Below are 22,963 nucleotides of genomic sequence, written 5' to 3'. Positions count from 1 at the left end.
TAAATTAATATTATTTTTTATAAAAATGACTATAATATCCTATTATAATAAATGACTAAAATATTTCTATTATATATATATATATATATATATATATATATATATATTAATTTTGAAAATCCTAAATTCTAATCTTTTATTTTTCTGTTGTCATAGGGTTTAGATTTAAAATTTTCAGAGTTAATATATATATTAGATAATTTCTAATTCACATAATTTCAGAAGTATTTTAATCATTTTCTATAATAAGGGTATTGCAGTAATTTCTTATAAAAAAATAATATTAATTTAGACGAATTCAAAATTTGATTTACCATTTTTCACTCAAATCAAATTGTCTAGTCTAATTTTGACAAAAATAACACGATTTAATAAATTATATGTATTAAATTTTAATTATTAAAAAATATCTTTAAAAAAATATTTTAAACATCTTTATGTGAATGGCTCCATTTTTTTTTTCCTTGAAAAAACGGTGTCGGCTCATAACGCTACATTTTGGAGTATTTTTTTTCCTCAAAAATGTGTTTGCGTTGTTTTTAAATCGCTACAATTTGCGATGCTATATTGAAAAACAAATTATGACAACAAAGTCAACAACCTCTAGTGCTAATTTTTTCCCTTCGATGATTCATGCACCAATTTTGAGCAAACTGTTCTGTGTTCTCTCAGCTCGGAAGCTCCACTACCAGAAATACGGTGATTAGCCACGGAAAAAACCGTGGCTAAAATCAAGAAAAACCGTGGCAATCAAGCATTAGCAACGAATGGGTATCCGTGGCTAACAAGGGCGACGCATTTTCAGTTAGCCACGGTTTTTGGCCTGTTAGCCACGGTTTTGTGACCCGTGGAGACATTTAAATAGCCACGGTTTTCACTATTTTAGCCACGCTCTAAACCGTGGCTAAATGACAATAATATAATCAACAAGTATAATTTTGCCACAATTTTGTCCGTGGCTAATATTGGTGGGCTGGGTTTTTTTGCCACAATTTTGCCCGTGGCTAATGTTAGTGGGTTATTTAGCCATGGTTTTTTCCGTGGCTAATCATAAAAGATAAATTAAAAAATATATATATATATATATATAATAAAGATGCTACTTAGTACAAAATTATATCGTATAAAATTAAAAAAAAATTAGCCATATCCATATAAGTAGAATTCTTATTAATAAAAATATGAAATTTAAGTAATAATGTTGAAAAGCAAATATCCTGAACTAAATGAGTTTAAACTATTACAAAATCAAGTATCAGAATGCATCATTATTAGATCTCTAACGTTTTCATTGGAGTACCTACAAAAACATTTAAATAAGATTGTGTTATCTCTTAATTCATGAAAAAAAAATGTTCCAAGACATTATTTAAAATAATAGTTTAATGTAAAAAAAAGTAAAAATGCATACCCAATAAAACTGAGTTTTTATTTTCACAACATAAAACATATCATTAAACTCCTCATCAATCAATATATTATATATTGCTAGACTTATATCCTACTAAACAATTTTCAATTCAATTGTTTCATGTAAGTAAATAAGATATCAGATTACAATCAAAATCATTTAGAGACAGAATTTAAAAATAAAAATAGAAATGTATTAGCAATTAACAAGATCAATATTTTAGAGTAGAAAGTTGAACTTACCAGGTAAATATTGAGCATATCGAGCATGCGGATCTTCCAGGTAAGTGTCCCTTGTTCCATGGCAACATGCATCCATTACTCTAAGTTACCATTGTTCACATATTCATCCATTAGTAGCTTAAATACTGAAACAAAAACAAATAAAAATGCTATTGATAATACAAAGAAATAGATACTATGTACTCAGGAGTTGTGAGAGCATAGATAATAACTTAAAATGATTTACTTTGCTAAAAATAAATACCTGTTAACTCCCTCCAAGCAGGCACATAAGATGTTTATGTCTAACATGACCTATAGCCTCCACTTCAATTATGAATTCACTTTTCTTATTCTTTATTAAATAATTTCAAATTTCAATCACACAACAACTTCGCTTTAATAATTGAAAGAAAACAGTCTCAACTACTGTCTAGTGTTATAATGAAAGAAAGGTTGAAAGAAGCAAATCAAATAAAGTATCCTTACAATTTTTTAAGAAGTTTTTTTACTGCCACCTCATTTCTATTGATCAACGTATAGAATGCTTCTTACCATTCTTGGAAATTCCTTCTTCTTCATACATCAAACTAAAATCTCTCTCGTTTGAGATAGTTTGATCTACACTGATTAACATTATTATGATCACAAAATAACACTCATATAAAAAGAAATATTCACAAAGATTAGGCTCTTAAGTATATAAAAAATTACATATTTAAAGAATGGATGCTACCGTAGTGATCTAAATGGTGGAACTTCTTCTTGTGAAGTGGTTTAGAATATACAAAACTAAATGTATAAAGTTAGACTCAAAAATAAGAAACACAAGAAATGATAAGAAATGTAAATAATAACTCTTATTTGCTACCTTGCTATGGCTATGAGCATTACCAAAATAATGTTGATTTTAGGAATTTTAGCATATAAAGGAGAACTAAAGTTAATTAGGAATATAATTAATCACATTAGTACGTACTACTAAGTAGATAATTATATTTATGCATTTAAATTATACTTTATACCAAAAATTCATTCTCTATACCATCAAAAGGATAAATGAATAAAACATGCAAATCCAAGACAATGCATTCATCTCCACCAACAACAAGAAGAGAAAATTTAAATCGACCAGTATTTTAGAGAGGCAAGATTCAGAGCACTACCTCCAGAGAGAGTAACAGTGAAGGAGGTGCAATGAAGCAACCTAGGGTTCCTTCAAGTCTTCTTCGCGATTTGCCGTAGAATCGGATTCTACCGATTTTGCTTGCTTCTTCGGCGACTCGAACTGACGGTACTCGAACTGCTGCAAATCATGGTCCTTTCTCTTCCACAAAATGTCTAATGCGATCGTACTCAGAATTTAAACAGGAACGGATTGAGCATAACAGATTTACTCTGAAAGTTAGTTGCAGGAGCTAAGAAATTACGGATTTGGAGAAACTGAAGAGAATGTTATTAGCGAGAGGGATAGGTTGCATGTTATCAAACTTGAATCAATTACAGGAACTAACAAATAGGGAATTTGGAGAAAAAATAGTGTGAGGAAGTTATCGTAAAAACTGGGTGAGTGGGCTACTAGTTACGTTTAACATTACCGCTAAAAATTTCATTTATCTTATTATAAATGTTAATTTGAATTTTGTTTAGTGAAATAACTATCATTTTTAATTTAGAATAAAATTTAATTTTAATAAAAATATTAAATTGTAAATTTTATAACTTTAAATTATATTTTAAAAATTTTACATACAAATTAGAATTTAGAATTTTGACCCGTTGAATTTAAAAAAAATGGCATCAATAAAAATTAAAATAAATAAACTTAAAACTTAAAAATTTGATACCTTTGAATTAAAAAAAAATAAAAATGTTGTACATAGTTAAAAAATGAACTTCCATAAAGTTTATTTTATTTTTTTTTTATTAAATTAATAAAATGTTAATAAATAGATAGAATAATAAAATGTAGTTATAAAACTAATATTCTGAATTTTAAGAATTAGAACTTTGTTCATTAATATTGCACTAAATTAATAGTGAATAATTAAATTAGTTATTATTCTAATCAATTATAGTTAATATTTTTTATTTTTTAGAATTAGCTAGAGTTATTTTATTAAAGATAAATATGTACTTTTTTTTGTACTCTTTTGATACTCTTTTTATAATTTTAACATTCATTTTTAATTGAATCATTTTATTTTATTACTAAAGTCTCTAAATTAATGCATAATGTGAAATTGAACACTGAAATTGTATTTGGCCAGAAAGAATACGAATAAAAAAAAAGTGAGAACTAAAAAATATAAATAGTAAAATTGTATGTATATGAATTAGTCTTTTTTTATTATATTACAATATGATTTTTATAAAGTAATGAACAACACAACCACACAAAAAAAATTATTTTTAAATCAAGAAAGAAAAATTAAAAAAAGATTCGGAAATATGGCAGAATATAATTTTTCGACGGTAGCACTAGAAAGGAAGAAGGGAGAAAAAATTAACAATTGGAGAATTGGAAAAGCCTGCATAAAAATTGAGAAAAAGTATAAATTGCATAAAAATATTTTGAAAGAGATGGAGAAAAATGCCAAATTAAAGACAAAATTTTGAAGTAAAAATCGTTTGAATTCATCACGGTGATCATTAGGTCTGTGGTAAATGAGGAAAGTCATCTCAAGTTAGCCACGAACAAATAAAACCGTCGAAAAAATCCACAAAATTTAGCCACGGAGATACAAGACGTTGCAAGTGATTATCACGATCATATAATTTGCCACTATTTTTTATTCGTGGGTATCTTCCCGTTGGTAATACCCGTATTTCTGGTAGTGTATGTACATAAGATAGAATTTATTTTCGATATTTATCTGAGATTAAATTTAAATTTTTAATATTTATCTAAATAAACGAATGAGTTAATTATCTAACCAATTAAAATTGGTTTCACACAAAATAATTTAAAAGTATATCATATGCTTCCAATAGCTTGTAGTGTGGGAAAATGAAAATATCAACATACATTAATTACACTATAATGTATCTTCTATCAAATTAATAATGTTGCCAACTTAGCATTCACCTTATGAATATATACTCATCATTTGGTCTAAAAATGATATTGCAACCAAGGGCGGAGTTTGGTCACATATAAGGAGGGGCTAAAAATAATTAATTTGACAATAAAATAACATTAGAATAAAAAATTTAAGGAATTAAATTAAAATTTATATAAAAAATTTTAAATTTAGGGGATCATGCTGGTCTCCCTTGGTTACTATGAGGCTATGCCTCTGCTTGCATGTTGCATCTATTGTGTCTTTTTTATTTTATCTTTTTTAATGTTTATCAAAAGGATTTATTTTAATTATTTTTATAATTTCCTACTCAAATTTATTTTTTTGATATATCTACCATGCTCACAATTTTTAATAGATTAACAAAAGATTTGAACCACTTATATTTATTTATACCGATTGACTTTATCATAGTATCTATAAAATTATTATTATTATTATAGATTTTTGGCTTTTTTATTTAAATAAATTTTAAAAAATATTAATTTTCAGAATACACGTAAATAGAAAGTTGGAACAAAATACACATGGCCACCTCAGCGACAGCATATACGAAATAGAATTACACTCCATTTCAGGGCATGCGCCAGCGAAATAGAACTGGCAGGATTGACTGCGTAGCTAACATGCTATTCCAGGTGAGGCAGACACGAATTAGACGATCTCAAAAGAGGTAAATGCGAAGTGGACGACTTCAGGGGAGGCAAAAGCGAATTTAATTTTCATTGAATTAAGCTAGCTAAGGATTGTTATATCTATATCCTATGATGCAATTGTATAATTCAGAAGTGCAATGTTATTGCATTTAATGTGTTGAAACATTTTTTGAACTAGGACGGTCTGAGGCTACAAAAATTGATTCACAACCTTAGGTTTATAATTTCTAATGTTCTTTTCAATTGAGATTTTTGGTTTATATTGAACAACATTTTAATAATGGATTTATTGGTGTTGTGCTGTGGATGATGAGAAATATAATTTTACAGTTATCCTTGGCTAATAATATAGCAGGTGATGAAATTTTGTAATCTGACACGCGCTGTTTATTATATATGCAAACAATTAGGGTCCTTTAGTTGAGGCATGGCTCATGATTCATTAGTATTTTATTTTGTGTTTTGTACTTTTACAGTTTTACATTGTTTTTAACAAAATAATCATAATAATAACGATGACGATGATTTAATTAAAGTTTTATGACCTTTAATTTGTGTACTTAAGTTGGATTAAAAAATTATTTTTAGCCAAGTTCTTTTGTGTTGCAGCTATTGTATTTGTTAGAGTAGTTTTACAGGTATGGTCAGTAAAATCTATTGGAACAAGATTATTCAATGCACTGTGCCGAACTTCAAATTGAAGCCAAGTAAAAGATTATGTTGTTTCTACCCAATAGATATTAACTAATGGGTACGCCGTCGAGTAAATATCTATAATCGTTCTTGAAATTTGCGTAAATACTCAATGTAATCCTTAAGATCCTGATTTTTTCATTTTAGTCCTCTAAATAGAGTTTCGAGTACTCAAAGTGGTCCCTAAGCATATTTATGGTGATGAGTCGTCACAGGAGCGTTGATGTGGCCTCTGTTTGCCACGTTGGAGGGGTCCAATTTTCAATTTATACCCACATTGGTCCCTCCCTTTATATCTAACCCTATATCCCCAAATTCTCGTAAACTTCATCTCTTTTTCTTGTTCATCAGATTCTCCTCACCTCCCTCTAATATTTAGCCATTGCTGATTGTCCCAAGTTAAATAATATGAAACGAAAAAAACTGCCTGCCTCTCTTATACAACTCAACATCTGGGGAAGCCTTTTTCTGGGCAAACGATGTCAGATGAATGATCCACAGCTTTGGCCCATAATCTCCCACATCCCCGTCATTCTTTGCTTAACATTTGTACCTTCTCATACAGATTATCCATCGACCCAACAACACAACTTCTTCCATGAACGATTTCAGACACCTTCATTGCCTTCACAACTGCACCATTCTGGCGGTCTCGATCTTCTGCTCTTGGTTGGCGTTCTCGTCCGATTCCAACTAGATCACTACAAAATTTCAGATGCTTTGAATTTAATTTAGCTATCAAATTTAATTTTGTTAAGAAAATTGCTTACCCTGTATCAAAATTTCTGATTTGCTTTCTCCATTCGTTGCTGCTGGAATCGGGGGTGTTACTAACAACCCCGCGATATTTTATGAATTATCTTCATTTTCATATTTAACAGCAAACTTCTTTTGTGTATTGCATTTAATTCCTTCACAATCTTTTTATTTGGCAGAATTTTGAAAGAGCCATAACTTTATCAAATGCTTACAGTGAACAGTTGAGGAAAGTTTTCTTTTGTACTTGATTTTCAATACATAATGTTTTGCATCGAATATAGATTTGAAATAGGTTGTGATATACTTTTTTTATCTACTTTATCTCTTGTGATTAAGCCAAAGGTATAAACTCTAGATAAAAAAAATTGGGTAAATTCTATTGAATCAAATTGTTGAACTCATTATTCTGATCTTCCATATTGAGAAAAAAGATTCAGACTTGTGATATAGAAATTTATTGACTGTTAGAAATGTAATTCAAAGTGTAATAAGTTTAAATGTCACTGCAAGTTGTTATGCGCATTATGATGTCACCAAAATTTTATCCTTGCGGCTTACAGAAGCAACAATATGCTCATTGTTTTTGTGTATTTTTTAATAGCTTATATTCTGTCTCACTCAATACGAAGCAGTAATCGATGCTTACTTGGATGGTCTTGAAGCTTCTGAGATGGCTGATCTCTCAAGGTTTGATGTTCTGCTGCTTTCTACATTAGTAGAGTGGACGTTACAATTGACAAGAAACTTGAACAAATTGGTACTTCTGAGGCTCTTGATCATAGGGGAATGAACAGAGCTTTCACCTGTAGTGCTACCCCCACCCATCATCGACATGAGTAACAGCCCCCGATAGAAGAATGAGGAGAGTGCGATGAACAAGAAGAAGAGATGAAGTTTACAAAAATTTGGTGATTTAGAGTTAAATATAAAAGGAGGGACCAACGTGGGTACAAATTGGAAATTGGCCAGCTCAGATAGCTGTTGGACCCCTCCAGCATGGCAAACAGAGGCCACGCCAGCGCTCCGGTGATGACTCATCACCAGAAATATGCCCAGGGACCACTTTGAGTACTCGGAGCTCTATCTGAAGGACTAAAATAGGAAAATTGAGATCTTGAGAATTACATTAAATTTTTACGCGAATCTCAGGGACGACTATAGGTATTCGCTCGTACGCCGTCAGTTGGGTAAGAAAAAGAATTTTGTTAAGTGTAAAGAAATTGCATGGATGATTTATAAAGACAATTTTGTGTGTGCTCATCTCTTGTGTGCCTCACTTGAAATCTCCATTTCGTGTTGAGCATATTCAACTTGGAAGGAGACCTGACAAACTCAAACTTCACTTCGCGTCCGTCCAGCCTGTGTTGTAAGCTCTATTTCATGGGTGATGCAAGTGAATTGGAGGCTCTATTTTACAAGCGCCTTCTTTAGAATGGGGTGTAATTTTATTTCGTGTGTGCTACTTCTTCTGAGATGGCCATGTACATTTTATTCCAACTTTTTATTTATGCGCATTACGAGAACTAATCATTTTCTTATACTTATTTAAATAAAAAGAAAAAGCCTAGATTTTTTACATTTAATTTTTCTTTCTCTACTATTTCAAGTACAAAATGATATTAAAAGCTCGTGTTTTATTCGGCTCCGTTTGTTTAGTGTATAGCATGAGACATGGACGCAGAGACATAGACTATATAGACATAGACACAAAATACATGTATACATGTTTTATGTTTGGTAAAGAACATATATAAAGCACATAAAACTTTAAAAAGTCAATAATACCCTCATCATCTACCTTTACCACCATCATCACTGTCTATATTTTTTCATCAACTGCTGGAGTGATTCTTTTCTTCCATCTCCATTTATAATAAAAAATTTAGCCAAATAACAAAAATTCCAGTAATTTTAACAACAAATTCAATACATATCTTCTTAATCAAATAACAAGTAATTAATTGGCATAATTTCCATTTTGAATCTCTTATGTCAATTTTAAGTTGTTAACAAAATTAATTGGAGGATGAGATATTTCAATGCGTAGAAGCCAACGGAAATAAATTATCCATAGTATTTAGACTATAATTTTTTTCCTAACACAAATTAATAATAAAAAAAAACAGAATTTTATTTTAGGAAAAAAATCTAGAAAGGGGCAAATAAAAGGATGAACAGAGATGAAGATGGAGGCACGATGAGTCGATGATAGAGGTTCGATTGCGACATGGCAGAGATACAAATCGCAGATCTGAAAATTTAGAAGAAGGAAAAAAACAACGACGCAATCTGGAGAGTATAAGGAGAAAGTGAGGCAGTGACAACGGCAGAGGCACTTCAGTAGAAGAGGTTGGTTGGCCATGAAGAGAGAAGAAACAGAAGTTGAAATGGGAAGAAAAAGGGAGAGGAGAAGAGATTCTGCTTGGTTGGCCATGAAGAGAGAAGAGAAAATAGACGGAAGTTGAAATGGAGAGGAGAAGGGAAGGGAGAAGAGATGAAGAGATCTGGAGATGGATGAGAGGAAAAATATAGAAATAAAATAAGGGTAAAATTGTCAAAATAATCAATGTCTCAATATTAATTTTTGTGTCTTAACTTATTAGAGGTACTTTGAATACATATAATTTGTGTCAATCCGTGTACCAGCGTGTCCTTTAAAATTATGTGTCTCAATAATCAAACAGAGAATGTGTGTCAGCGTGTCTCTGTCTTATGCAGACACACCCACTATCCAAACACTACATTCTGTTCCGTTTGTTTAATGAGACACAGACACTAATACATAGACACGGTGGTACACGTCCATCGTTTGTTTGCTGAGACACGGATTTTTGAAGGATACGGTGACACACAAACATATATAAAATACATGTATTTGGTGTCCTTCATAAAATACGGAGACACATTGATGAGATACAAATATTTGTTCTTTTATCCTTAGTAATTTACTCTTGTCCTTATTCTATTGGTGATGATATAAGGATAAAATTGATATTTAGTTTATACTGTGTGTCTTATTCAGTATCACCAAATACAATAAAAAATTTGTGTATCTTTATATATATGTCTCTTTGTGTATTTATGTCTGTGTCCATGTATTTTAAAGACAATAAATAAACGCAATCTTAATGAAAAAATAGATTTTTTGTAACATGTAAAATATTTTAATTGTCGCAAACTATTAAATTTTTTTTTGTGTCTAAATTCCTTCGCAAATTTTTGCAGCCAAATAACTTTCTTACAAGATTGTGCAGATATCATCCATTCAATTTATATAGTAAACAGTGCAACAATAGATTAAACTTACAAAACTAGCTTATTGCACCTCCTACAAACATAAACATATAACTAGCAGTAGACTTCTGTGGCCAAAATCTTTTGTAAATTTCAAATAAAATATAACATTGATAATAAATCTAAAACCTCCAAAACATAATGCATTGTCAGATATTACTTTGATGTGTTTTAAGATTTTTTAAATATAACACTCTAAAAGTTTTTTTTTTTTCTTAATAGCACTAGAATATGTTTTGTTTGCAAATAACTTGTTTGAGATAGCCAAATATTCCTTTGTTTTCCGGTGAATTTACATATCTAAAACATGGTTATCTTTTGTCAATGCAAGTTCTTCATATTAAAATCCTTAACTAATTGAGTTTACTTTTAAATTTATTTTAAGCATTTAAGATTCGATTATTTCAAAATAAAATGTGTTAATCACTTAATCTACTAACACAATCGTAATATTATGTAATCATAAAAAAATTATAAATTAACATAATCTACAAATAACTGATCTATTAAAATAGTTTTTACACTACTTTTTAAAATATTATTTGCTAAATTATTTCCTATTACAAAAGACACACAGAGAGTAATAAGATTAAAATAAATAGCACAGAAATTATTTTTGTTATGGGAAGGTGGTTGGTGTTTTGGAAGATTATTAGGGAGTGAAGTGATATACCGAGCAGTGGAGATAGCAGTCATTACGCAGGGGCGTGCTGTCCATGCTGACCAGCCGCGTGTCATCGCCCAAGCACCACGCAGGAGGCGTGGTGACAAGGCACGCATGCAAAAAGCTAACACCACTGAGGGGCGTGGAGGAGGTAGCATCGTAGAGTTCCAATGCGGTCTTCACTACCAGAGGGGGGAGCGTGTTGACTGCTGCCTCCATGCAGGGGACATTCTTTCACCCCGAAAAACAGCAAGCAGAGTAGTGGCTCTTTATAAGGAGCCTCCCATACCATTTCCTCGGTCATTTATAAGGAAGATTGGTAATCAACAAAGAGGGGAAGGAGGGTTGTAGTGGAAAAAAGAAGAAGATTAGGAAATAGGAGAAAAAATAGTTCTTTGTATTTATTTTGAAAAATGATTCGTAATTATTATGCTCCGGAGGAACATATTATAAATTATTTGAATCATCTAATTTATGTAAGTTGGTAAATTATACTTTTATTGTATTTTAATTTTCTGTTATTTTTTGTTATTTAACATATTAGAATATAATTTTATTTTTTTATTATATTTAGATTAATTTTATGTTATAAAAAGACTATAATAAAATGTATATTATATGATATAATAAAAATTCTATAATAAAATATATTTTTTACATTAAAATATAAAAATACTATAGTAAATTAAATATATATTCTGTAAATAAATAAATATGTATGTTGCAAATATTCAAAATTTATTTTTAATATATAAGTGTTAAGATAATAATAAATAAAAAATAAAAAATATTAGAAAATATATGATTGTTATTAAAAAATAGAAAAATATTAGTTTTTGATGCAGGAAAAAAAAATCGCCACGGTCACTGATTTATATCAATTTAAAAATATAATAATAATAATAATAATAATAATAATAATAATAATTATTATTATTATTATTATTATTATTATTATTATATATACATATATCTATTTACGGTTCGTATACTAATAAATATATGCATAAACTTTTTAAATAGTAAATATAGTACGTTACGTTAAGTATCTGGACAAATAAAATATTAAAATAAATAATATGTAAATTTATTAAAATAAATAAATATGTAAATATTATTATTAATGGTTTACATATATTTTATAAATAAATATGTTAATATTTGTTTATTAATAAATGAATATTTATAACTCATTTAACAAATATATCTTTGTTGATGCAGCTTAACAGGAATTTGTTGGTGCGTAAACTTTGTTAAGTGTAAAGAAATTGCATGGATGATTTATAAAGACAATTTTGTGTGTGCTCATCTCTTGTGTGCCTCACTTGAAATCTCCATTTCGTGTTGAGCATATTCAACTTGGAAGGAGACCTGACAAACTCAAACTTCACTTCGCGTCCGTCCAGCCTGTGTTGTAAGCTCTATTTCATGGGTGATGCAAGTGAATTGGAGGCTCTATTTTACAAGCGCCTTCTTTAGAATGGGGTGTAATTTTATTTCGTGTGTGCTACTTCTTCTGAGATGGCCATGTACATTTTATTCCAACTTTTTATTTATGCGCATTACGAGAACTAATCATTTTCTTATACTTATTTAAATAAAAAGAAAAAGCCTAGATTTTTTACATTTAATTTTTCTTTCTCTACTATTTCAAGTACAAAATGATATTAAAAGCTCGTGTTTTATTCGGCTCCGTTTGTTTAGTGTATAGCATGAGACATGGACGCAGAGACATAGACTATATAGACATAGACACAAAATACATGTATACATGTTTTATGTTTGGTAAAGAACATATATAAAGCACATAAAACTTTAAAAAGTCAATAATACCCTCATCATCTACCTTTACCACCATCATCACTGTCTATATTTTTTCATCAACTGCTGGAGTGATTCTTTTCTTCCATCTCCATTTATAATAAAAAATTTAGCCAAATAACAAAAATTCCAGTAATTTTAACAACAAATTCAATACATATCTTCTTAATCAAATAACAAGTAATTAATTGGCATAATTTCCATTTTGAATCTCTTATGTCAATTTTAAGTTGTTAACAAAATTAATTGGAGGATGAGATATTTCAATGCGTAGAAGCCAACGGAAATAAATTATCCATAGTATTTAGACTATAATTTTTTTCCTAACACAGATTAATAATAAAAAAAAAAACAGAATTTTATTTTAGGAAAAAAATCTAGAAAGGGGCAAATAAAAGGATGAACAGAGATGAAGATGGAGGCACGATGAGTCGATGATAGAGGTTCGATTGCGACATGGCAGAGATACAAATCGCAGATCTGAAAATTTAGAAGAAGGAAAAAAACAACGACGCAATCTGGAGAGTATAAGGAGAAAGTGAGGCAGTGACAACGGCAGAGGCACTTCAGTAGAAGAGGTTGGTTGGCCATGAAGAGAGAAGAAACAGAAGTTGAAATGGGAAGAAAAAGGGAGAGGAGAAGAGATTCTGCTTGGTTGGCCATGAAGAGAGAAGAGAAAATAGACGGAAGTTGAAATGGAGAGGAGAAAGGAAGGGAGAAGAGATGAAGAGATCTGGAGATGGATGAGAGGAAAAATATAGAAATAAAATAAGGGTAAAATTGTCAAAATAATCAATGTCTCAATATTAATTTTTGTGTCTTAACTTATTAGAGGTACTTTGAATACATATAATTTGTGTCAATCCGTGTACCAGCGTGTATGACAGATTGATCCTCCCAGACGAGTTGCAGCCCCATCTTGAGGTGTATGACATCGTTGCTCCGTTGTTGTCGTTCGAGTGTGTCGAGTGACACCCTGCGGACCGAGTAATGCGACAGTTTGGATATGTACAACCTCCTCCGCGGGCATCAAGGGATATTCCACTTGACCAGCATTGCATCGTTCTACAATATGTTGCTCTTCCGCGTAAAATGTTCATTTAACCTATAATATGTTGCTCGGACCAGCGCCAACACAGGTAGATTACGGGCACCCTTCAACACTGAGTTAATGCACTCGACAAGGTTCGTTATCATATCGCTCCATCGATGTCCCTCGTCGAATGCCAATACCCAATGTTTGAGTCCAATGGCATCGCACCACCTGGCATATGCCTTGCCTCGCTCTTCCAACCTCTTATAGTTGATATTGTACTCCTCCACCGTTCTTGAATACCCTATGTTGACAACAAACTTTTCCAAGTGAGGGACTTTGAATTCCCTTAAGAAGTTACTGCCGATGTGTCTTATACAAAACATCCACCATGCTCTTGGAGGTTGTCAGTCACCATCGGAACGATTTACTGCTACCCGTATTGACTCATGTCGGTCTGAGATCATACCCACACCATCTTTTCTAACAACATACATTCGCAGATTCTTGAAAAAGAAGTGCCACGCATCAGTTGTCTCCCCTTCCACCAAGGCAAAGGCGATAGGCACAATGTTCTGGTTCCCATCTTGTGCAACAGCGACTAGAAGTGTACCTTTGTATTTCCGTATAAGTGTGTGCCGTCAACCTGAACCAGGGGCTTGCAATGCCTGAATGCCCTAATGCATGGATTGAAACTCCAAATTTCACGATGAAGTATTTTTACATCTTGCGCCTCCTCATTCCCGTTGTACAGTGGTCGTGTTTCTATTTGGACAATTGAACCAGGCATCTTCTGCACCATGATCGAGAGCCACCATGGCAAGGCTTGGTAAGAATCCTCCCAACCACTGAAAACGTTGGCTATGGACTTCTGCTTTGCCAACCAAGCCTTTCGGTAACTGATGGTATAGTTGAACTTTGACTGGACTTCCGCAATTATAGATTTCACCTTGATAGACGGGTCTATCTCGACCAATGGCCTTATAGCCTCAGCAATTGTATCTGAGTCCAACTTGGAATGATCTTGTGAAATCGTTCCGATCGTGCACGTGTGCCTACCGTTGTATCTTCGTATCTCCCAACAACCTTTTTTCCGTATCAAGCTAGCTCGGATAAGCCAGTCACATCGACGCCCGTACATCTTGCATTTTGCATAGAACGTCTGTGGCTCAGACTCATACACCTCATATTCAACTCCTTTAGATATAGTGAAACTTCTAATTGCTGCGACGACCGACTTTCTAGAACTGTATTCCATTCCAATCCGGAACTCCCCGTCCTCAACATCGGCAACGCCTATGTCAATAAAATTAAAACAATTGTAAAAAAATTTAAAATACATATCTTTACTAACATTTTAAGAATATTAAGCTATTTTAATTTTCAACGGTTCGGTTAGACCGGTTTATCAAGTTTGACCGGTTTTCATCGGTTCATTTTCGGTTTGACCGATTCATACCGGTTCGTTTCCTTATTTACTTTAATTAACAGACCGGATCGGTTTAATATTTGGTTCACCGATTTTTTGGTCGAACCGGCCGGTCCGATCCGGTTATGATAACACTGTTTATTGCTCAATCGAACGTATAAACTAACAAAAACTTATTATTTAGTCACCACGTACCTATGTTTGTAACTTTGTATATTCCGGAAACTCGGGAGCGTGCATGGCCTTGAGATCCAACTCACGCATAAAAGGTGGAACGTCCATCGGTTGATTACTCGACGGACGAACCACTACATTCTCTGCTGCTGCCTCAACTCCCAGATCACCATCCTCATCTTCGTCGCCGGCCTCATAAGTGGCTTCGAAGTCCTCTTCGCTGTCACTATTCATTCCTTCATACACTGCATCTCTATCATCATGTATATCTATATCATTCTGATCCGCCACTGCCTCTACAGTTTCAAACTCAACGTACACCTCAGTTTGTGGGTGTCGCATCTGAGTCTGCCGGTGAATTTGAAACATGTTCTGCATACTCGCTTCATCAGTGATCGGCATGGGATCAAACTGTATTAGACCACCAAAAACTACAATCGGATTCCGGTACAGAATTATGCTCACTCTCATTAACGTACTGTTCTCCATGCTTTTACAGAGGCCGTTCTGCAGCTCCATTAACGTCATCGTGCATGGAACCACAAATGAAAACGGATTCTGGGACACAAACCTCACTCCCTCATGAGTATTATGTATTATCTCACCGTTGTTATACACCACCAAGTTTGTGGTGCCCTCCATTGCACTAACAATAACCTCAAAGAACACTCAAAACACACCCAAATCTTCTTCAGCATGCAAATACTATCGAGCTCTACCTTATATAGAGAGGTGCACTTAACACGCCCCCCACGTGCCGCCTGCCTCAGCCAATCACGCTTTGACATGTGTCAGAACACCCCCCGCGTGCTCATTTAGCACGCCCCTCCACGTGCTGCATACGTGGACCAATGCATGTTCGCCACGTCAGCACGCCCCCCACGTGCTTCCCCACCTGAGCCAACCAGGTTTCGCCACGTCAGCACGCCCCCTGCGTGCTGCCTTGTTGGCACAACCTCATCGAGCCACGTTGCTTCCACGCCCCCACATGGTTCAGGCAACACGCTCCCTGCGTGTTGTACTACCATCTGACACGTCCACATGCCCGCAATACACACAGTATATCCATTTTCAGCCAATACACCAAAATTTTTTTCATATCTAAATTAATGAGCCTAAATAGTACCCACATAATTTAATTTATTATAAAACAGGGGCGGAGTTACATGGAGAGAAAAGGGGCAACGTCCCCTATAATTTTAATTTTTTACATGTAAATTATATGTAAATTTCAGTTTAACTCCCTCAAAATTTTATTTTAGTGTTATTTTATTGTGCAAATATTTTTGACCCCTCTAATTTCCGCCCTATTATAAAATAAAATGCCCCTATTATAAAATAAAATGCACACTACAATTTAAAATAAACAAAGTTCATTTAATTAGTCCAAAACAAATAAATGAGAAAAATAAAAAGCTGCATTCGATCCTACGATTCTGCAGGCTGCTGAGCTGCTCCGATCCCTCCGTCGCGATTCTGCCGCGTCCAACGGGGGCGGCCCGATTGTTGTGGTTTCGGCCCAATTGTTCTGACCCGACCCGTTCGAAACACCCAATTCGCGAATGTGCGGACATTGGATTAGGGTTTCGACCAACCTTCAGTGACCGATTTTTCTCTGGGTCCTCTCTCCTTTTCTGCTTGAGCTCTCATGAGTCTCTCTTCTAACTAGCAAGCTCCGCGCCTTTAACAGCCGCCGCCGCCGCCGCCGCCGCTTCTCCAGGTTCTCTCTCTCTCTCTCTCTCTCTCTCACATCCCGGTTTGTCGATTATTCCTATGATTCTGATGTTTAATTTTCGTTGTCGATTTCCTAGTAATTACTATTGCATTAACCGTCATTTGTAAGTTCTCTCTGTTTTTGGTGTATGATTGGTAATGTTTCATTGAAAAGCTGAGTGTAAATAGGGGGTTTGATTTAGCTGAGTGTAAAGGAGGAACATCATCCGTTTAATGAATCTCATAGATTAAGCTGTGTTTGATTTAGCTAGCACCGAAGAAGAGAAGCAATGCATTCACTCTTCTCAAGCAAAAGCGCCATTCGACTTCAACACTCTTCATTTCATCGTATCAGTAGCTTCTTCTTCCTTAAGTTTCATTCCGATGATTCCATTCAATTGGATGAAGCTACGGTTCGGGAAACCCTTGTGTCCTTCAATAACGATTGGAAGAAGGCCTTTGACTTCTTCAACTGGGTGGAGTCCCACCACCACTTCCGTCACTCCACCACCACCTATAACAACATCCTTGACATTCTCGCCAAGTACTTCGAGTTCGACCTCTGTTGGGACCTCATCCACCGTATGCGGTGGAACCCTCACTCCCAACCCGATCACACCACCTTCCGCCTCATGTTCCACCGCTATGCCTCTGCCCATGCCGTAAACGATGCCATTTCCACCTTTCATCGCCTCTCCCAGTTTAACCTCAAGGATCACACCTCCTTCTCCAACCTCATCGATGCCCTTTGCGACCACAAGCATGTCCTCGAAGCCCAAGACATCGTCCTCGGCAACAACAAGGACCTTCTCATTGATGCTGGCTTCATCGATAGCGTTGGGAAAACCAAGATCTCCAACATGGTTCTTCGCGGGTGGTACAAGATGGGTTGGTGGAGCAAGTGCCGCGAGTTTTGGGAGGAGATGGACGCTAAAGGGGTCCACAAGGATCTTCACTCTTACTCCATATACATGGACATCCTCTGCAAGAGTGGGAAGTCATGGAAGGCTGTGAAGCTCTACAAGAACCTGAAGAGCCAAAGGATCCAATTAGATGTGGTTGTTTACAACATAGTGATTCGTGCAATTGGTCTCTCCCAAGGTGTTGATTTCTCAATCAGGGTCTTCAATGAGATGAAGGAGTTGGGGATTAAGCCGACTGTGGTAACATACAACACTATAATGAGGCTCTTGTGTGATAGCTATAGGCATAAGGAAGCACTTGCATTGCTCAATGTAATGCGTAGGGATGACTGCTATCCCAACACAGTTTCATATCATTGTTTCTTTGCGACACTTGAGAAGCCTAAAGAGATGATTGGGTTGTTTGATAGAATGGTTGGGAGTGGGGTGAGGCCCAACATGGACACGTATGTGATGCTGATGAGGAAGTTTGCGAGATGGGGGTTTCTAAGGCTGGTGTTCATGGTGTGGGACAAGATGGAGCAGCTTGGGTGCAGCCCTGATGCATCTGCTTACAATGCTTTGATTGACGCTCTTGTCGAGAAGGGATTAATTGATATGGCAAGGAAGTATGATGAGGAGATGTTGGCTAAAGGGCTTTCCCCTAAGCCTAGGAAAGAGTTGGGAACAAAGTTTGTCATTCATCAAGAAGAAGAAGCTCAATGTTGATCAACACATACAAAATACTTGTGTAGCAGGCATGACAATATGGCTGCATTTGTAACGAGGGAGGGTGGACAAGACACTGTGATAGAGGTACTGAAGATATAGGTACTAGTGTGCTTTATTTTGAGATGCACATTGAGACAATGTATTACTCTCCCACTGTACCATCTCAGTGCTACAAAACATCTCTGCTTACTCCCGTGTCTTTGTATTTGTTTGAGACACTAATCAAAGATTGCCCAGTGGCATAATCAAAGGGTGCATGCAAAGATGTGTTAGCATGCAATGTAGAAATTAGGCTTGGTTTTGGATTTAAAGAATTCTCTTCTCATCTCGCACCATCCATTATCATCATCAGCGTCATCCTTAACCTTATCCTCCTGCAAAACTTACCATTTGAGGTTCAATTCATATATTCCCTTTTAGTTACTGCTACTGCCCATTAGTTTACTTTCCCGTTGGAATCATACCTGTTTCTTTCTTATGATTGGAACTTTGCGGGTGTTTGTAGCAATCTCTTCATTTAACCTTGAATTCTTATAATGCATGGCACTCCTATATGGTTTGTCTGTAGTCTGTTTTGATTTACGTATTGTAGTTTTGGTGCCTTATTTCAGTTTGAGAAGCAACCCTTCAATCATCACCGCAGTGATGGACACAACAAGTAACTGGAGGGATGAAGTGCAGCCTGCTTTCCGCCAACGCTTTTTCAACAATATGTAAGTCTAGGGGTTTGTTTTCATTTTCAATGTTACAATGTTCTGTTTCTTCTCTTCAACTCTCCCAACTATCTTGGCCTCTGCAAGATCAGAGCTGCAATCGTGCTGCTGAACATGGTTTCGGATTATGGTTGAGCACAACATTGTCACTGTTTTGCGGGATCTGCAATTGCATTGTTGAACACAATTTAGTCAGATGCATTTTAATGGCATTGTTTTCAATCTTTTCTAATAGCATTTCACAATAGAATTGAAATCATTACCATGATTTAAAACCATGCTCTGAATGCCGTTGTTACTTGGCTTTACTTCTTTGTGCTCTGTCTATCAGGAAGGTAAATTTAGCCTTTCTACCAAATAACAATGTGCAGCTTGCGTATATTGAGAAAGATGGAGGGTCTTAGGCATCTTGGGTAATGTCTATTGTTCTCGTTCCTCAACTGCTGGGTGACTTCTTTTAGCCTTTTTCTTTTTCATTTCACAGATTGCATAACTTACAGTTAGGTCATCCTCCTGAGAGTTTTGATGAAATCCTTGAATTTCACAAAATTGCTCATAGTATTGAGCAGAAAAGTTATGCTGGTGCTACAAGCCAGGTAGGCCCAAAATCTAGAGATTCATTCTTATAATGACTACCTATGATCACCTGCCATTATAGAATAATGACCGAACATGTAATGTGGTTGCCGTTTTTTATTCCCATTTTTTGCTTTTGTGCTAATTTCTTTATGAATTCTTATCTTTATTTTCAGGCTGAGTATGTTATGCAAATAGCTTGCAAGATGGTTTTGATGGAGAGTAAGTTTCTGAACACTGCTGTCAACTTCTTGTATCACTAGCCCAGTTCAGGTTTTGGAGTTCTTTTATAGTTGAATTTTCTAGCTGTATTGCTATTATATAATCCATCTTGCACATGTGGTGTACCCGTGTTGACCATAAACTATATTTTTCACAGATTTTGATGGGTATTTTAAATATTGTTCAATTGTGCATAGATTAATTTACTAAGCAGTGAATTGCTACCTTCATGTCCATGGCAAATGCATGATTCTGTTGATTATCTGAATACTGTTGTTCTATGCACATGTTTCTGGTGCATTAACAATGTTTTTGTTTTCTGTTTTGTTTATTTCCGTCTGGAATGAATTACATGTTGTATCATTTATACCTCATAATATAAATTTACTAATACCAATAATTGGAGCCTGCTCATGTTGGTCATCCCTTTTCAGAAGCAAGAGAAAGAGAATGGAGAGATTACTTTTGCCCTGATTCCCGACAAAGAATTGTCTACAAAATGTAATTTTCTTCCTTTGTTGTACTTGGTGATCTGAGATCCTGAATATATATTTTTTTGGCTGCATTTGCACATCAAAAAGAAAAATTAGTCATAAACTATATTTCCATGAGATTTGTCATGTGTAACTAATTTGATCACAGAGCATGCTTTTAATAGAGGAACTAGAGAAGATACAAAAGCGCTGTGGTATTAACAACCAACTGATAAGAATTAAAAAAGCTAATATTTGCAACAATACGATATTTCCTTCATTTTTGATCATTTGGGTGGAGGCTTACTTCCGCAATCCTGTGGATGCAGGTCATGTTGCTTCAAACAAGCTGTACTTTAGGATAAGATTAGGCATTTGGCTTCTGTTAGGTCTTAAAGCACTCCATTGTTCAAATGATTTGTCCATTATTATTTTAATGTTTACAGTTTGGGTAGCTTGCTACATAAATTTATTCTCTTCGTTGTGTGCTTCTTCTTTTCTTCTGATTGTTAGGAGGGTTTATTTGTTAGAGATATAACCATTAATGTTTCGTTTTCCAATCAGCTTAAGCTTTTGGGATGAGTGGTTTCATGACATGGTATTAGAGCTCGATGTTTGAAAGGTTAAGAGTTCGATCCTTGGTGAACTCCAAAAGTAAAAAATAGCATAAGGCAAATAAAGGAGAAAAGAAGGCCTATGCAAAAATCAATAATAACCATTAATGTTACCTTTTTCTATCAGCTTAAGTTTTTGGGTTTAATGGTTTCAATTTCATGACATTATTACTTTCCATTCCCTTCGATTTTTTCTTCTCTTTGCCTGAATAGATGTTTTATAGCAAAAACTGTATCAATAATAACCTATATAAAATTCTATTCTGATAGATCATAAAATATAATTACCTCTTTATTCTCTTTTTGAGTTTTGACATACCAACATTCTATGTTTAGTAACCATTTACAAATTCTAGAGGGTAACAATTTAAACAATTTATTCATTATCTGTGTGTGAGCTTTAGCAAGCTAGTGTTGCTCATAGTCTATAGCGGAGAAGCATGTTTCTTGATTTTTGATAATCATATTCTCTCATTTGTGGATATTAAAATATCAGTCACTTATATTAGGCTACTATGATTATTTTGTAGAATGAAACTGTTAAAAAGACATCTTGATGTGACTGATCCAGAGGGATCACAAGAACTTTGGAGGATTGCTGAAAGGTTTGAGGAGAAGATCTTTTCTAAAGCAGACACCGAGGTATATTTACTTATAATGATGGCCTCAGTTGCCAGTTTTCATATGTGGATTATCTATGTAAAATTGCAAACACGGATATGGATGATGGAAGGATTGATTGGATGCGATATCCCCTTATTTCAGACTGATTATCTTAGGAAAATAACTATAAAAATGCATAAAATGGAGAATACACCCCGGAGAAGCCATTGACAACCATGAAATCAGCTTGATCTTTACAATGAACTTGTCAATCCAGGTAATTAAGTTCCTTGGCCTGTAATAGCAACTTGCTTAAATCTCCCGATCTTGCTCTTTTTGTAATTAACTTGGTATATTCTGAGACTCATTTGTTTCCAGTTTTCTTGTCTAAGCTCGTCAGAAGACAAACATTCTTATTGCTTGAAAAAACATTAATATTTCATGTTTTTTCATCACTAGTTCATACAAACCCGACGTAGCATAGAAGCAGAGGTAGAAGATTCCAGTAGATGACTATCCAAAGCGCCAGCGGTTGAAGCAATTGTCAGTTATAATGGTTAAAACTTTTAGTGTTGTAACTGGTTCAACTAAAATTGCGGAACTGTTTTGGACACCTTCTGTTAGATTGGTAGTTTGGTCATACTAACTTTTGTAAAGAGCCGTTGACTGTTGTTTTTAGACTTCCAGTTCATGATACCAAATAGTTGGTCCTTTTTCTGAAGTGTTTCTGATTTTAGATCATGAATAAGGTTTGGGATGCAGCAGCGTCTAGTATCCAAAAACACGTGGATTTCCAACAAAAGTGAAATGCAACCAACATCTAAATGGAAGAAAAGAACATAAACTAATGCATAAAAGTCACTAATCGAATTAAGTGTATTGATTTTCAATACCGTAATAGATAATCTGAACATAGTCATGAATATTGGGTTATCAAGATGGAAGAAAGGAACGATGAGAAATTATTTTTCACTCGTTCAAATTGAAGCAGAGCTTCTAACTAGGGGTGTTTGCGGTGCGGTTTAGTTCGGTTTTAAGGAAAAAATTCATTCGATTCGAATGCTTAATTTATGTGCGGTGCAGTTTGGATTGGATGAACTTTTTTTGGAAATCTCATCCGATCCGATTACAAGCGGTTTGGATCCGTTTGGATTTGCGATTTTGTAAATAAAAAAAA

General features: G+C 34.4%; 2 protein-coding genes and 2 non-coding genes across 11 annotated transcripts; 3 read left to right on the top strand and 1 right to left on the bottom strand.

Annotated features, from left to right (window-relative positions):
• The first annotated feature begins 5,475 nt into the window (after positions 1 to 5,475).
• LOC112713739 (small nucleolar RNA snoR20a) lies at positions 5,476 to 5,562 on the top strand. Its single transcript, XR_003158709.1, has one exon. It is a non-coding gene; the product is annotated as a small nucleolar RNA snoR20a (small nucleolar RNA).
• Positions 5,563 to 5,668: 106 nt separating this feature from the next.
• Positions 5,669 to 5,755, top strand: LOC112713736 (small nucleolar RNA R38). Its single transcript, XR_003158705.1, has one exon. It is a non-coding gene; the product is annotated as a small nucleolar RNA R38 (small nucleolar RNA).
• Positions 5,756 to 13,461: 7,706 nt separating this feature from the next.
• On the bottom strand, positions 13,462 to 15,880 carry LOC112712802 (uncharacterized). Its single transcript, XM_025765718.1, has 5 exons — positions 15,325 to 15,880; positions 14,344 to 14,931; positions 14,051 to 14,248; positions 13,751 to 13,939; positions 13,462 to 13,667 (listed from the first exon to the last, which is right to left on the bottom strand). Exons 1-5 carry the CDS (start codon positions 15,878 to 15,880, stop codon positions 13,462 to 13,464), a joined length of 1,737 nt encoding a protein of 578 aa, XP_025621503.1.
• Positions 15,881 to 16,583: 703 nt separating this feature from the next.
• Positions 16,584 to 22,507, top strand: LOC112709956 (pentatricopeptide repeat-containing protein At1g80550, mitochondrial). 8 transcript variants are annotated; one of them, XM_025761984.3, is made up of 8 exons: positions 16,584 to 16,958; positions 19,197 to 19,298; positions 19,783 to 19,894; positions 20,051 to 20,096; positions 20,531 to 20,597; positions 21,714 to 21,825; positions 21,949 to 22,063; positions 22,246 to 22,507. In XM_025761984.3, exons 2-7 carry the CDS (start codon positions 19,231 to 19,233, stop codon positions 22,015 to 22,017), a joined length of 474 nt encoding a protein of 157 aa, XP_025617769.1. In that variant the 5' UTR covers positions 16,584 to 16,958; positions 19,197 to 19,230; the 3' UTR covers positions 22,018 to 22,063; positions 22,246 to 22,507. The 8 variants fall into 8 exon arrangements, 3 of the variants coding, with proteins under 3 accessions (XP_025617769.1, XP_072058386.1, XP_072058387.1); XM_072202286.1 differs by lacking the exon at positions 16,584 to 16,958 and adding an exon at positions 18,832 to 18,980; XR_011865233.1 differs by lacking the exons at positions 19,783 to 19,894; positions 21,949 to 22,063; positions 22,246 to 22,507 and adding an exon at positions 17,220 to 18,669 and having other exon boundaries at positions 16,603 to 16,958; positions 21,714 to 21,782.
• Positions 22,508 to 22,963: the final 456 nt, after the last annotated feature.

The sequence above is a fragment of the Arachis hypogaea genome, chromosome 9, assembly GCF_003086295.3.
Source record: "Arachis hypogaea cultivar Tifrunner chromosome 9, arahy.Tifrunner.gnm2.J5K5, whole genome shotgun sequence".
In the NCBI taxonomy this organism is placed as follows: Eukaryota; Viridiplantae; Streptophyta; class Magnoliopsida; order Fabales; family Fabaceae; genus Arachis; species Arachis hypogaea.
The sequence above is the reverse complement of the archived record's forward strand: the minus strand, read 5'-3'. Positions and strand labels throughout refer to the sequence as shown.

What these genes read in the sequence shown, in the direction of transcription:
- LOC112712802 (XM_025765718.1), bottom strand. Translation starts at nt 15,880, where the DNA reads ATGGAGGGCACCACAAACTTGGTGGTGTATAACAACGGTGAGATAATA. An exon ending in GGACGTTCCACCTTTTATGC is followed by an intron (nt 14,932 to 15,324) that starts GTGAGTTGGATC and finishes TTATTGACATAG; the next exon opens with GCGTTGCCGATGTTGAGGAC. An exon ending in AGATGTAAAAATACTTCATC is followed by an intron (nt 14,249 to 14,343) that starts GTGAAATTTGGA and finishes GGAAATACAAAG; the next exon opens with GTACACTTCTAGTCGCTGTT.
- LOC112709956 (XM_072202285.1), top strand. Translation starts at nt 17,242, where the DNA reads ATGCATTCACTCTTCTCAAGCAAAAGCGCCATTCGACTTCAACACTCT.